Source organism: Dipodomys ordii, unplaced genomic scaffold, assembly GCF_000151885.1.
Source record: "Dipodomys ordii isolate 6190 unplaced genomic scaffold, Dord_2.0 Scaffold22, whole genome shotgun sequence".
NCBI classification, from domain to species: domain Eukaryota; kingdom Metazoa; phylum Chordata; class Mammalia; order Rodentia; family Heteromyidae; genus Dipodomys; species Dipodomys ordii.
In genome coordinates this window covers 1,823,920-1,839,097 of record NW_012267238.1, presented here as the reverse complement: position 1 = coordinate 1,839,097, position 15,178 = coordinate 1,823,920, and the positions used below count along the sequence as shown (strand labels likewise).

Here is a 15,178-nt window from a genome sequence, read left to right as displayed (position 1 = left end):
GAGTTCTGGCTTGGATGGGTTCCTGGATCTTTTCGGGCGAGGGATCCCAGGTCCAGGACTTGTCCCAGGTGGGGGCGTGGGCGTGGCCGAGAGGGGGCGGTCCTGGGGTGGGCGTGGCCTTGTCTTTGTACCGCCCCCAGCTCCACCCCTAGATTCCACTCCCCGGAATGCCAAACGCCCCCCCAGTCAACAGCTCCTGCCTGGGGGCGTCTTCCCACCCCGCACCCCGCGATGGTGGAGTGCGATGGCGTTACGGCTCCACCGGGAGCGGGGGTCGGGGCCGGAGGACCCACCTGGCGGCTGCGGTGGCAGAGGGCAGGATGGAGGGCTGGGTGACTGCTGCCGCGGGGGGCTGAGGTCCGGGCGGCGCCGCGCGGTGCCGGGATTGCTGCGCGGCGTCTCCGGGCTAACTATAGCCCCTGGGCGGTAACCCGACACCTGACTTCCCCAACAACCGACCCGGGGGCGCGGGGAGCCGGGGGCCAACTCCCCTCCCCGTGCGCTCTGGCTTCTTCCCAGGACCCTCTTCAGCTCCCAGCAGGGCCAGGGTTGTGGGAGGGACTTGGGAGACTTGGCCTCACCCTTAGGTGGTCCTGACCTGGCCCCCCCAAGACCATCAGGCCAGTCGCCATGCAAGAGGTCTCCCCTGGTGCGCTCGCTAATTTACATACAATTTGCATGTGGCCTCACTCGGGGTCGCGTGCTGCGGCATCTGAGCAGTACCCACTCCCCTCCCTTCTTTTACCCTCCTAATCTTCCCTTTGGAGGGCTCAAATCAGACTCCTAGCTCTGGCTTTGGATTCCAGGATGCAGCTCCACCCCCTACCCCAGACCCCATCTCTCTCTCTGGTCCTCTCCGACTCAGGTGACCCCATGTTTGTAAACATTAGTTTTCCCTCCCACTGCTTCTGATCTTTTCTATAAATAACCTGGCTCTGAGTTTTGGATGTCCACTTAGGGGTAACAGGAGAAGGGGCGGGCTGAGCAATCAACCAGTAGCTAGGAGAAGAGCTTTCCCACAGCCTGAGGCTGGAGGAGGGGATGGCATACCTCCCATTCAGGGGTCCTGAATGGCAGGGCTTAACAGATGCCACCTGCTGCGGCCAGGGTGGACATGAAGTGAGAAATGTCCAAAGGATTCCACCCTGGTTCCTGTAATTAATTCACCACTATCCCTGTTCCTTCACCCCTCAGATGACTAATCAAATGAAGAGTCTTCTTCATCCAGAATCCTGTTTTCTCCCCAAATCCTCCCTGAAGACCAAGGAAGAAGACAAACTGTGCTCAGGTGTGAGGAGAGGTAGAGAGGAAGGTGGAAAGAGTAGCACCCCTCTCCATACACACAACCTAGGGCTTGGTACGAAAAGAGCTTCAAGGTTAAATTCTTTTGCTCCATTCCACTGAGACTAGGCCACCCCAGGGCCTTCCTACATTAGCTAATCAGGAATCGCCTACCTTGCTTACCTGTCCTGCCTGCCTCTCTTCATGGAGTGACCTGAGCAGAGGCAGGGACAGGAGATCCTGCGAAGGGGCCTACTTAACCTGCTGAAACAGCCCCTAGGCCACTTACTGGGATTAATGCTTTGTCTTCTCTCTGCTCTCTGACTTCCCAGGAAATGAAGGCAAATATAGTCATAGAACAGGGGTCCTAAATTGGGCAGAAAGCTCTCCCAGATCACATAGCAAATCAAGACTGGAGCCAGGCTGGGCCATAGATGCCAGTCTCCTTAGTGTGAATCTCTAATACTTCAGGTGAGTCTCAATGTTCAAAGAACCAACAAAATATAAGGGTATAGAAGCTGCTTCTGTTCTGATCAAACCCAGTGAGGGGACAGTTGTCTCACTAAGACTGGGACTCTTCACATCTCAGCAGGCCTGTCCTTTGAATTCAGGGAAGAGCATCAGCCCAAGTCAGATTGCCTGAGCCCTGTGAAGACATCCAGAAATAGATGGGAGAGTGTCATATTTCTGAGCAGCTGTGTGGGGGAGGTACATCAGTGGGGGAACTGGCAGTATAAAGGGGAACCTGTCTTCCTTTCCCTAGTTATAATCATAGAAGACCAGCACCAGCTTCCCCACCCTGGAGAAGGCATAGGTAAGGGGTGTCATGCCCTCATGGACTCTGGGAAGGAACAGAATATTCTGACAAGGAATTCAGGGGATTGATGGGATTTTAGGAGTTGTAAGGAAAAGTTTCAGGACTGCTGAAGCTTTGAGATACCTAGGGAACTCTGTGGACATAAGAAAGTTTGTGATTCAGGAGATGTATGGGCTAACATTCCCAGAACGTTCAGTGAGGTTCTGGGACAAGGGAAACTGACCAGAGAATTGCCCTGAACAGGACAGGAAGAAGGACAGATGAAGGGCAGCATCCTTGGTTGTGACAGGACTGTACTTTCTGGCTTCCCTTACCATCCCTGTCCCTCTGCTCCTCGCTTCATCTCCATCTAACACTAGTCACCAAGGTCAGCTGTCTACCTGCTCTGCAACCGTCTGCCCTACTGTGCCCAGAAGCCTCTCAGACTCGAGGTATATGGCACAAAAGCAATAGAAATAGAGCCAGTGAGTGTGTGGGAGACACAGGCAAGGGCTCAGCTGGAGGACAGAAGGGAGTCAGCACTATAGGCAGGTTTCTGCTCCCTGAGGACAGGGAAAGGTAGGCTTTTCCACTTGCTGGTGTGGGCTAACCAGAGGCCACCAAATTGCCTGAACGCCTTCAGGTGCTCAGTAGCTTGAAGGTGCAGTAGCTTGAAGCTCCTGCAGCTGCTGAGAGAGCTCAGGGAAGAAGCCCAACTCCCAAGGCCAACCAACATGTCTGCATGCAGGGCTGAGAGAAGTTAAGGCAGCAGAGGGGAAGATGGAAATACCAAGTCTTTTCTTCCTGTTTCAGTCACCCACCAGACACATGCGGCCCCACAAGTTACAGGGTTTATTTAGGTTCCCCCTGACTAACAAGGCTCTGAGCCGGCATTCTGGGGACTCACTTGTGCATGGCCATGAGCTGAACCTTGGGGACACAAACTGGGTCACACCTGGTACCTGTTTTCAAGGGACTCGGGACTGGAGGAGAGGCACATCATCAGGACAGAGACAGAGCACAGCACCCTGGGAGCTCAGAGAAGTCAGAAGGCTTCCTGAAGGAGGTAACCCCTGAACCACCGAGCTCTGATGAATGCGTTTCCAGGTTCTGGGTAGACAAATAGATGGGTAACAGAAGAACGAGGCAGGCTGGAACGTTGTTCCATGTTGCAGAAGCTGAACAGGAGGAGAAGAGTGAGCATGGAGGGGAAGCATGAGGCTAAAGAGGTCAGAGGGGACCGCAAAGGCTAGAACAAGGAGTCTGAGCTCTGTCTTAAAGGTACAGAGAGATGATTTGTTTTGCCAATCCTGGGGCTTGAATTCAAGGCCTGGGTACTGTCCCTGAGCTTCTTTGCTCAAGGCTAGCACTCTACTACTTGAGCCACAGCACCACTTCCAGCCTTTTCTGTTTATGTGGTACTGAGAAATCAAACCTAGGGCTTCATGTATGCTAGACAAGCACTCTACCACTAAGCCAACTTCCCAACCCCAGAGGGATGTTTTGTTTTTCTGGTTTTTCTCTACATGTAATCTCAACTCTTCATTCATAATTTTCATCTCTATGTGTTACTTTGTATTTTGAGTATATTTATATTTTCATTCAGTTTTGACACAGAGGAATTTTGGGGGGGGTTGGTAGTGGTCATGAGGCTTGAACTCTGGGCCTGGGCGCTGTCCCTCAGCTCTTCAGCTCAAGGTGAGCACTCTACCACTTGAGCTACAGCGCCACTTCCGGTTTTCTGGTGGTTTATTGGAGATAGGAGTCTCACGGTCTCTCTTGCCAGGCTGGCTTTGAACCGCGATCCTCAGATCTCAGCCTCCTGAGTAGCTAGGATTACAGGCGTGAGCCACCGGCGCCCGGCACACAGAGGATTTTTAAGCAGGTTAACTGTGATGATCACAGCTGTACTGTTTTTGGGAGACTAGTTGATAAGCAGGGTTAGAGGAGGCAAGGAGATCCAGGAAGAGGTAGAGATCAACCTGAGTGAGGTCAGAGGTGAGGAGCTGGGCAAAAGGAAGGAGAAGCAGAAAGATCCATATGGGACTTAGCATTACTTGTTAACTCTAGAGATGTTTTATGAATAACTGAGTGTCTAGATACCCAAGTGAGCATCTTGGGTAGCTGGGTACATAGTCTTCCAGAGGCAAAAACCATCCTGAGCTAGATTAAGCCTAAAGAGGAGTTTATCACAAGGATAACAGAGTATCTCATAGAACCTACAGGCCAGAGGTGAAGCGCTTCTAGAAGCACATGGAATCTGGTTATACCTGGCTTCAGTTCACCCTTCCAGCTGATCTTTGATTTTTGGCTTTTTCTTCTCTCCAAAAATCAAAGATCAGCTGGAAGGGTGAACTGAAGCCAGGTATAACAGACCTTCCTGCCTGGGCTGGCTTCAAACTTTGACCCTTAGATCTCGGCCTCCTGTGTATCTAGGATTATAGGTGTGAACCACCAGTCCCCATCTCAAGGGTTGGTTATTATTATTACTTGCATTTTTTGTAGTAAAATAAACAGAAAAAAAGAATAAGGTAATAACAGCAACACTGGCTTAGAAACTGTTCCAATCCTGACACCAAGTTGTTATACCTCTTCTTTTTTTTTTTTTTGTCCGTCGTGGATCTTGAACTCTGGGCCTGGGCACTGTCCCTCAGCTCTTTAGCTCAAGGCTAGCGCTCTACCACTTGAGCTACAGTGCCACTTCTGGTTTTCTGGTGGTTTATTGGAGATAAGAGTCTCACAGTTTAATAAAATTTTACTTTATTAAACCAGCCAGGTACTGCTGGCTTATGTCTGGACTCCTGGCTACTCAGAAGGCTGAGATCTGAAGATGGCAGTTCAAAGCCAGCCTGGGCTTATCTCCATTAATCACAAAAAGCTAGAAGTGAAGATGTGGCTCAAGTAGCACAGTGCCAGCCTTGAGCAAAAAAAGCCAAAGAGAGAGTTTGAGGCAATGAGTTCTGAAGCCCCAGAACTGGCACATGAATGGCCCAAGACCCTAAGGAAAAGAGACTAGGACACAGAGCAAGGGGAGGGGGAGGGGGAGGGGGATGATGGAGATAAGGTGACAGAAAGTAAAGACAGACAAAAGTGAATTCTCAGAAGGTATGCAGTTTGACATTTGACGCTAGTTGCTAGCTGGAGACACAAATTTTGCAAGGCTAACTACACACATCATGCCTCTGTTGTCTACTAGGTTGCTCACTTGCTCAGTGGCCACCAATCAAGTTAACCACAATTGTCTAGCTTCTGCTCTGCAAAAGTGGGTTACTTGCATGTTGTGGTTTTTGCCTATATAACCTGAGTTGGTTTTCAGCTGGGATGCTGCTCTTTGTCCCCCAAAAGACAGAGAGTGGTTCCCACATGGAACAAATAAAATATCCTCGCTTGATTATGTGTCTGAATCTCATTCTGGTATTCGGGAATTTTTTTCTGGAAAAAACAGCACACACCAAAAAATATGTGTTAAACTGTTGAGATTAGCATCGCCATTTTCCAGTTGAGGCAAAGGAGACAGCAGCTTACCCAGGTTCACCTTCAGCATGCAGATTCCTGCCATGATGTCTCTGCTTCTTGTGTCTGTGGGCCTCGTGGATGCACTTCAGGTATGGCCATCCTCTACTGCCCCTGCCCCAGCAGGGATCTGAGCTGTCCTTCTTAAGCCTGGAAGGAGGAACAGAGGGAATGCCTGATACTTCCTTTCAGGAAGGAGGAGGAGGTTTGCCTCATCAGGTGACATCCCAGGCACTGGTCTTGGGAAGCTTGCGGCCGGCCAGTATTTCCCAGTCCCTTTCCTTTCCCCACCTTCTCCTCCTGTTTGGGGCCCTCCCTGCCTTTCTCAGTAGTACAAGCTCCACCTGGGTGGAGAGAGCTCTAGATGATAGGATTCTCCATATCCCCCCTGGGGCTGTTTCTCAGTTGGTTTTGCTCTTTCCTCCTCAGGTCCAGGGTCACCCCATGGTACAACGAAGCGTCTTCTCCCTAGAGACACCTCTGGACATGGCTCTGACCTCCTTTGATGACCAGTATGCTGGCTGTGCAGCAGCCATGACAGCTGCCCTCCCAGATCTCAACCACACAGAGTTCCAGACCAACAAAGTGTATGCAGAAGGCTGGGCACTGGCGAGCAGCAAATGGCAGGAGCGCCGGGGGTGGGGAGCTTTGTGGGGCTTGAGGCCCACTCGCTTGCCCCCGTCCCCCCCTGGCTTCCGGGATGAGCATGGGGTGGCCCTTCTGGCCTACACAGCCAACAGTCCCCTGCACAAGGAGTTCAACAAAGCTGTGCGCGAGGCAGGCCACTCCCGGGCCCACTACCTCCAGCACTTCTCCTTCAAGACCCTGCATTTTCTGCTCACAGAGGCCTTGCAACTGCTGGCCAGGGCTGGGCATCAGCCCCAGTGCCACCAGGTGTACCGAGGGATGCATGGCTTGCGCTTCCGGCCAGTAGGGCAGGGAGCCATTGTGAGACTGGGGGGCTTTGCTTCTGCATCCCAGCAGAAAGTTGCGGCCCAGAATTTTGGACAGGACACCTTCTTTGGCATCTGGACCTGCCTGGGGGTTCCCATCAGGGGCTACTCCTTCTTCCCTGGAGAGGAGGAGGTGCTGATCCCCCCCTTTGAGACCTTCCAGGTGGTTAACGCCAGCCGACCGACCTGGGGCCCTGCTCGCATTTATCTCCGGGCTGTTGACAAGTTTAGTACATACAACTGTGAGTACATCAAAGGTGAGGCTGGTATGCGGGGCGGTACTGCGGAGAAGGTGAGCTTTAGCAGATACAAGCCTTCATTTTCCAGCCAGAGGATTCATACATAAGTATTAGATGCAGACCACCAGCCAGGCGCTGGTTAGTGGCTCATGCCTGTAATCCTAGCTGCTTGGGAGGATGAGGATTGAGGTTCAAAGTCAACCCCAAGCAGGAAAATCCATGAGACTCTTATTCTAGTTAGCCACCAGAAAACTGGAGTTGTGGCTCAAAGTGGTATAGTGCTAGCCTTGAGCAAAAGAGCCAAGGACAGTGCCAGGCCCTGAGTTCAAGCCCATGACAGACAGACAGACAGACAGACAGACAGACAGACAGACAGACACACACACACACAAAGTAGACTGCCAGAGAGATGCACTAGTCATATGTTTTTGTTTTGGTCACCAGTTTTCTGGTGATTTATTGGAGATAAGAATTTCACAGGCTGGGCTGGGAAGGTGGCTCAGTGGTAGAGCACTTGCCTTGCATACTCGAGGCCCTGGGTTCGATTCCTCAGCACCACATCAGGAAAAAGCCAGAAGTGGCACTGTGGCTCAAGTGGTAGAGTGCTAGCCTTGAGCTGAAGAGCTGAGGGACAGCGGCCAGGCCCAGAGTTCAGGCCCCACGACCGGACCCCCAGAAAAAAAAAAAGAATCTCACAGGTGAGCTGGCCGCCGGTGGCTCACGCCTGTAATCCTAGCTACTCAGGAGGCTGAGATCTGAGGATCTTGGTTCAAAGCCAGCCTGGGTAGGAAAGTCCGTGAAAGTCTTATCTCCAATAAACACTCAGAAAACCAGAAGTGGTGCGCTGTAGCTCAAGTGATAGAGTGCTAGCCTTGAGCTGAAGAGCTGAGGGACAGTGCTCAGGCCCAGAGTTCAAGCCTCACAACCAACAACAACAACAAAAAAGAATCTCACGGGTGGGTGCCAGTGACTCCTTCCTGTAGTCCTAACTACTCAGGAGGCTGAGATCTGAGGATCACGGTTCAAAGATCGCCTGGGTAGGAAAGTCTGTGAGACTCTTATCTCCAATTATCCACTAGAAAACCTGAAGTGGCACTGTGGCTCAAGTGGTAGAGCATTATCCTTGAGCCGAAGAGCTGAGGGACAGTGCTCAGGCCCAGAGTTCAAGACCCACAACCGAACAACAACAACAAAAAAATCTCACTGACTTTTGTGCCTGAGCTGGCTTTGAACTGCAATCCTCAGACCTCAGGCTCCTGAGTAGCTAAGATTACAGGCATGAGCCACCATGAGCTAAGTCATATGACTTCTAAAGTGGAAAGGTGCTTTGTCCCTCTTGTTGAGAGGCTAAGAAGCTGGCAAGGGCTCGTCTTCCTCTACCAAGGGATTGTGGAGCAACTGGAGCTGGGAAAGCATACCTGTTCAGGTTCTTCTCTTGGTGGGAAGCTAGAAGGGAATTTATTCCTAGCCACAGTATTGACACTCAGGCTGCTGTTTCCAGAAATGAGTTAGAGCTCCAAACTGAGTTTCTGGGAGGAGGATACTTATGAGACAGTGGGAATTATTTCTTGTCCTGCATGCTAGGAAGGGGGTGGGAGCGAGACAGGTGTTATGGCTCTAATCAGTCCAGGCTAGAGTCTGACAGGTGTCAGCTTCTCCATGTACCAGGCTGGCCAGAGAAGGAGCCGTGAGGAAGGGCCCATTCTCAGTCTGTGAAGGGTCCAGGCTGCTGTTTCCAGCGGAGTGAGACCTAATTTTCATGGTAAAAGGCAGAGAATTGGTCTAAACTGAGACCATGGGTAAAATGAGAGGTGATCCATGTGGCTTCACATCCCACCTTAAATTGATACCACGATTGGGCAAGAGCTGATCATAAGGAAGATGGACCAATAACATAAACCCAGCCCCTTTCTGCCTGGAACAAGGCATGGGACAGGAGAGGTGTGTAGGCAGAGAAGAAGTTACAGACCAGGGAATAGGAATGGCCTGGAAGGGACCTTGGCCTGGATGGCTGCTTCCCCTCTGGCCCCACTGCTCACAGTCAAGTCAAATGTAGCCTAGGGAATCTGACACTAAAGGAGAATCAGGGAGAGCACTGAGTTTCCCTGCCCTGCAAGCTTCTGAAGCTGTGATACTTTCCTGTTTCTTTCCTACAGACAAGAAGTGCAGGTCTGGGCGTTGCCAGCTGGATAGCTCAGGTAAGGACTGCAGGCACTGTTGGCCACAGTGCAGGGATGCGCAAGCCCTTGCCTAAATTATAAGGAAAACGACATCTTTATCAGAAAAGTCGACCCTCTTAATTAGACTGCTGCAGGAGCCTCCATCTTCTCCTGGGTATCTGGGGCAGTAAATCCACTTGTTCTCCAGCAACGCCCCTTCACGCCCCCCCCCCCCACTCCCATCACAGTAGACAGCCATTGCCAGATCCAGAGTCCCAGGCTGCTCCCTGCTGACCTCCCACTGTCTGCTATTGTCCTCAGGTGCTCTAGGCCAGGCTCTATCCTAACTTTCTCCATGACTAATCCATTCCTCCTCTAGGTCCCAGTTTCACTATTTGGAATAAGCAAACAGAACCAGATAACTCCAGTTCCCTTTCAGCTGTGACTCCTCTCTCTTTGCACATCTGCTGTGCCAGGCCTTTTCTAGGCAGGAATGGCTATTTCCAGTGAAGAAACAGCAGCTTTCCCATTCCAAGCAGTGGGGTTCCCCTCTCTCCTTCCCTCCCTTCCTCTCCTACTCAGGACTCTGTGAACAGTGGGAAAGAAGCATCCCCAGCCTCTTTGTTTCTTCATCCTTCTTTCAAAATAATACTCAAGACTTCCAGAGACATCATGCTGTGAAATCTTCCTCATACTCCAAGAGTGTTCTAGAGAGGACAGGATCCAAAGAGAATCAACAGCCCCTGGCCCACAGCTAGTAAGGTGTGAAATCCAGCCAGCTGGGCTCTGCAGTCACATTCGGAACCACTCTACCAGGACAGCTCCCACCCTCCTCAGACATCATTTCAACGTTACGAACAATAGTCTATTGCAAAGAGGCAGAATGCAAATATTACCCTCTTATAGTGAAGTGAAACCAGAGACAGGAATGGCTTGCCCACGGTGACACAGTCAGTTAGTGGCAGATCAGAAGTCAGGTCTCCAGGCTCCAACCCAAGCCTTATATTTTTAACGTGGTATGTGGGAGTGAAACCCAGTGATGAGTGCAAGCTGGCCACGTGCTCTACCTCTGAGCTACACCTTCAGCCATCTTTTACTTTGAGACAGGGGCTTGCTAAGTTGCTCTGCTTAGTCTTTAATTTATGAACATCCTGTCTCAGGCTCCTGAGTGGTTAGGATTACAGGCATGTGCCACCATGCCATCTTTTTACAAATTTTTGTTTTCTGAGACGGTTTTTTTTTTTTTCAGGTAGCCAAAGCTAGTCTGGAAATTGCAAGCCTGCCTGAGCCTTCTTTGTGCTGGCATCATAGACTTGCATCAGCATGGCTGGCTTAGGCCTCTTTGAATTTGGGTTATGTATAATTTCAGGTTTAGGATTTCCCCTTCACACTCCACCCAGTACATCGTCTTCCAGGAAGTGGGAAGAAGAGCCAAATTCCCCTTCTAAATCCCCTTCCTATCTGCCCATATCCCACCCCATCCTACATCTCTTTTGGTTGGTCTACAGAGGCAGGGCGCTGTATCTGATAACCTTTCAAGAACTGGGGCTCTACTTGGTCTCAACTCTGTCTACTTTCCTTCCTGAGTTCTTGCTCTTTCTCCTATCTCATGTCCTATTTTGTGTATAAGTCCTTTTTCAGCTTGTATCTTCATGTCTTCACTATGCTCCTAAATCTCTCTTTTCTGGGCTGGGAATGTGGCTTAGTGGTAGAGTGCTTGCCTAGCATGCATGAAGCCTTGGGCTCAATTCCTCAGTACCACAGAAGCAGAAAAAGTCAGAAGTAGTGCTGTGGCTCAAGTGGTAGAGCGCTCACCTTGAGCACAGAGAGGTTCAAGGACAGAGCCCAGGCCCTGAGTTCAAGCCCCTGGGCTGGCAAAAAGAAATTTAAAAAAAATCTCTTTTGCTCAGCACCAGTGGCTTACTACTGTAATCCTTGCTACTCAGGAGGATGAGGTTAGAGGATCACGGTTCAAAGCCAGCCAGGGCAGGAAAGTCCATGAGACTCTTATCTCCAATAAATCACTAGAAAACCAGAAATGGCGCTGTGGCTCAAGTGGTAGAGTGCTCACCTTGAGCTGAAGAGCTGAGGGACAGCGCTCAGGCCCAGAGTTCAGGCCCCGTGACTGACAAAAAAACCAAATCTCTTTCTTCTCCTGTCTCTGTTTTTCCTGCAGCGATGGGCCAGGGCCCCCTCTCTACCATCTGGTCCTTCCTGCTGCTGTTCTTGTTCCTTATGCTGGACCTTCCAGAAGGTCAAGGCCTCCTCTGACCCACAGACACTGAACTTCCCACCTTCACCTCTGCCTACTGGAAGATGTCAGCCAGCTGTGTGCTTAAGTGGAGCCAAGATCTCTGGCAGACCCATCTTGGACCTTCTCTGGCAGCTGCCAGACCTGCCAGTAGAGAAACAGGAGGGAATGTGGGGACTAGACCTTATCCTGGTTCCTAAGACTGAGACTTTGGCTAGGGGTTGGAAGGTTCCCAGGAGAGGCAGTGACTCATGTGGAGACAGACAACTGCAACACGAGGGGTTGGGGAGAGCACTGTACGGAGAGCACTAGGCCACGGGACTTGCTGATGTCATTCAAATGCCTCCTCTATCCATCTGGAGAGCTCTCATTTATTCCTCCAGGAAGGCTTTTCTGACCCCTGTCATCTAGTTGGGTTAGGGGCCTAGACTCTGCTCCCATGGGTTACTCAGGGAGTTCCTATGTCAGATTGTAAGCTTCCTCAGGGCAGAGATGGGGGAACTGTATGAAAGGAAGAAACCAATATGAATGGCTGGTCACTGCATTGCCCTATCTTGGACACTGTTGAGCTCTCCAATTATCATTGTGCGTGGATGCGATAGACTGTGTCATCTCTGAGGAAGGACAGCTGGAGAAATGGTAGAGAGAGCTTTAGGGCCTCTCCCAAGGCCAGTTGCTAACACCTGGTCATTTTCTTGGCAGCAAAGATATCATTTCTAGGGCTGGGGGGTGGGGCATACCACAAGTGGTATCAAGTCTGAGGCCTTGTGTTCAAACCCTAGTCCTGTGAAAAAAAAGAAAAGATTATTTCTGTTCTGATCCATGAGTTCCTGCCTCTGGAGACAGATCTGGATCCACAAACTTCCACCATCATGGATCTTGAGAAGAAGACAAGACATTGAAGCACACATTTAGTTTATTATAAGCTGAGGCTTTGAGATGAAATGTCCTCATGGCCTCTGGATCTAGAAATCAGACCATGAATTTCCCTTCCTAAGTGTCTTGACAGAAAGAACCATTGCAGAGTCTCTAATAGCTACAGCCTAGGGAGACAGGAAATACAGCAGCTCTGTCTCTCATAATAATCAGCACTCTCTCTACTAAGAGCTCTAAGTCCACTCATGAACAATGATTCTCATCCCTCCAAGTCTACACTTAGAGCTTTTTTTTTGTTGGTAGTGGGGCTTGAACTCTGGGCCTGGGCACTGTCCCTTAGCTCTTCAGCTCAAGGCGAGCCCTCTACCATGTGAGCCCCAGTGCCACTTCCAGTTTTCTGGTGGTTTATTGGAGATAAGAGTCTCATGGACTTTTCTGCTCTGGTAGGCTTTGAACCATGATCCTCAGATCTCAGCCTCTTTAGTAGCTAGGATTACAGGCATGAGCCATCAGCGCCTGGCTACACTTTAGGAATTAGTGGGTGGCAGGCTCTGGATTTCCCTTAGTTAGAATTTGTAGACAACAAGAGTTCTCATGGGTTGTGAAGTTAGTATGCTGGGCCAGGGTGTTCCAGATTCTTAACAGCAGTAGAGAAGGATTAGTCTATCTGAGGACCAACAACTAACTTGGCCTTTGCCATCCCTGCCTGGAGGTGCTCCAGCCTTTCACAGGGCCTGTACCAGCACCAGGAGGCTCATGACCAGGGCCATGGAGAAGAAGATGCCCAGGAAGAAACGGTCCATCACACGAGCCAGGCGCTTCCAGTCCTCATGGCGGCGCTGGGCAGCCCTATGGCTTCGGAAGGTGCTGGCAATGGTGGCTACATGATGCAGGAGGGCTTCTTGGTGGCAAAGACACCGAGGCTCGTGGCAAGGGCCTGTTGGGGGGACAGTAGGAAGCAGGGGGCTAGGAGATGACTTGGCTGGCTGGGAATGCCCACAGGGTTCTCCTCGTTCTCGAACACACAGGCCTTTTGCTAGGTGTCCCAGCAGGAGGGCCCGAGCCCAGGCTGGCACCGGGCGAGCGTTGGGACCACAGTAATGCAGGTTCATGATAAGGATGGTTAGCGCTGTGGAGAATGTGACCATGGTCATAGTGGCCATATAGTACTTTCCTGCAAGACAGACAGAGTGCCAGTTGGGGCCCAAAGCAATGACTTGAGGATCCTCAGCTTCCTAGATACCTCCCCACAACTACGAAGAAGCTCACCATGAGGCTCTCAGGCCCTTCAAGTCCAATGGGCAGAAAAAGGAAGGAGCTAAGAGCCAAGTTCTTCTCATTTCTCATCACTACTAGTGCTCTCAGAATCCACCTATTCTCAAATTGTTGCCACTACTGGAGACTCAAATTGTATGGGTTTAACTGGGTAAGATACTGATCTGGGGCTGGGAGTGTGGCTTAAGTGATAGAGCATCTGCCAACAAGCATGAGATCCTAAGTTCAAAGCTCAATAGAAATAAGGAAATAACAACAACAAAAAAAGCCAGGTGTCAGTGGCTCATGCCTATAATCCTAGCTGCTCAGGAGGCTGAGATCTGAGGATCAGTTTGAAGCCAGGCAAGGCAGAAAAGTCCCTGAGAGTCTTATTTCCAAATAAGAGGTTAGAGGTTGTGGTTTAGGTGGTAGGGTGACTGCCAATGAGTGAAAGTATCAGAGTCCCAGTGTCTCTGTCTCTCTGCCTCTCCCCCCCGCCCCCACTGTTTCTCACACACACACACTCCAAAAAAGCCAGAAGTAATGTTATAGCTCAAGTGCTAGAACGCTAGCCTTGAGCAAAAAAGCTCAGGGACACTGCTCAGGCCCTGAGTTCAAGACCCATGACTAGCATTAAAAACAAAACCCAATTAACAACAAAACAGTATTCTCTATACATCTAGAATAACCAGAGAACCTGCATCATAGGTTTGTGGAGCTTACCTGAGCTAATAAACATCAAATAGGAGAATGCTTAGCATGCAAAGGGCACACAATCATTCGACTACTGTTATATCCAAGACACACAGATCTTCCTATCTCTCTCTACCTCACTGCCAAACCCCTGACAATTCTGGGATTTGAACGCTTGGCCTCACACTTGCCAGGTAGATCTTCTATGCCATCCCTTTTTATACTTTTTTGTTGTTGTTGTTGTTGTTGGTTATGGGGCTTGAACTCAGGGCCTGACTGTTGTCCTGAGCTTTTCTGCTCAAGACTAGTTCTCTCCCACTTTGAGCCACAGCGCCCCTTCTGGTTTTCTGGTGGTTAATTAGAGATAAGAGTCTCACTGACTTTCCAATCCAGGCTGGCTTTGAACCAAAGTTCTCAAATCTCAGCCTCTTGAGTAGCTAGGATTACAAGCGTGAGCCATGGTGCCTGTTTTGGTTTTTGTTTTGATTTTTAGATAAAATCTTGCTTCCAGACGTGGCGCTGTGTCTCAAGTGGTAGAACGCTGGCCTTGAACTGAAGAGCTGAGGGGCAGCGTCCAGGCCCAGAGTTCAGGCCCCATGACCGACATAAACAAAACAAAACAAACAAACAAGATCTTGCTTCCTGGGCGTGCTGGTAGTGTAAGGCAATCCTCTTGGCCGGACATACTTCTGACCACTAATAGGCAGCTTAAGAAGCCCGTGCCACAGCCCCTAGCGTCTTGAGATGGGGATCTCAGGGCCTCTTCGGCCCAGGCTGGCCTAGAACCAATCTCACTCTCCCAAGTAGCTAGAGTTGACCTTTCCCTTCAAGGAAAGAGGGACTCTCGGCGCCGGCCCCCAGCCTTCCCCCCAGCGGCCTCACCGATGAGCGGCATGCTCTCGGCCGGCGGCATGCTCTCGGCCAGGATCAGCTGGAAGACGGTGAGCGCCAGCAGCACGGTGACGCCCAGCGACACCTTCTCGCCGGAGTCGGCGGGCAGGTGGAAGGCGAGCGGCGCGAGCAGCGAGATGAGCACGCAGGGCAGCAGCAGGTTGCACACGTAGGCGGCGGCGCGGCGGCGCAGCAGCAGCGTGAAGGTGACGTCGGGGTAGGGCTCGGAGCAGCAGCCGTACGTGAGCACGCGCCGGCGCGCCGGCATGCCC

General features: G+C 50.9%; 2 protein-coding genes across 2 annotated transcripts in view; one reads left to right on the top strand and one right to left on the bottom strand.

Moving 5' to 3' along the window:
• The first annotated feature begins 5,619 nt into the window (after positions 1-5,619).
• On the top strand, positions 5,620-11,212 carry Art1 (ADP-ribosyltransferase 1). The gene is made up of 4 exons (XM_013014068.1): positions 5,620-5,682; positions 6,020-6,800; positions 8,939-8,980; positions 11,118-11,212. The coding sequence occupies exons 1-4, from the start codon at positions 5,620-5,622 to the stop codon at positions 11,210-11,212; spliced, it is 981 nt and encodes a 326-aa protein (XP_012869522.1).
• Positions 11,213-12,535: 1,323 nt separating this feature from the next.
• Chrna10 (cholinergic receptor, nicotinic, alpha 10 (neuronal)) overlaps positions 12,536-15,178 on the bottom strand; it is a 7,428-nt gene continuing 4,785 nt past the window's right edge. The window contains exons 6-7 of the mRNA XM_013013956.1: positions 14,898-15,177; positions 12,536-13,242 (exon numbers count right to left, since the gene is read on the bottom strand). Coding sequence (XP_012869410.1) covers positions 12,794-13,242; positions 14,898-15,177 — 729 coding nt within the window. The 3' untranslated portion in view covers positions 12,536-12,793. The remainder of the gene's footprint in view (positions 13,243-14,897; position 15,178) is intronic.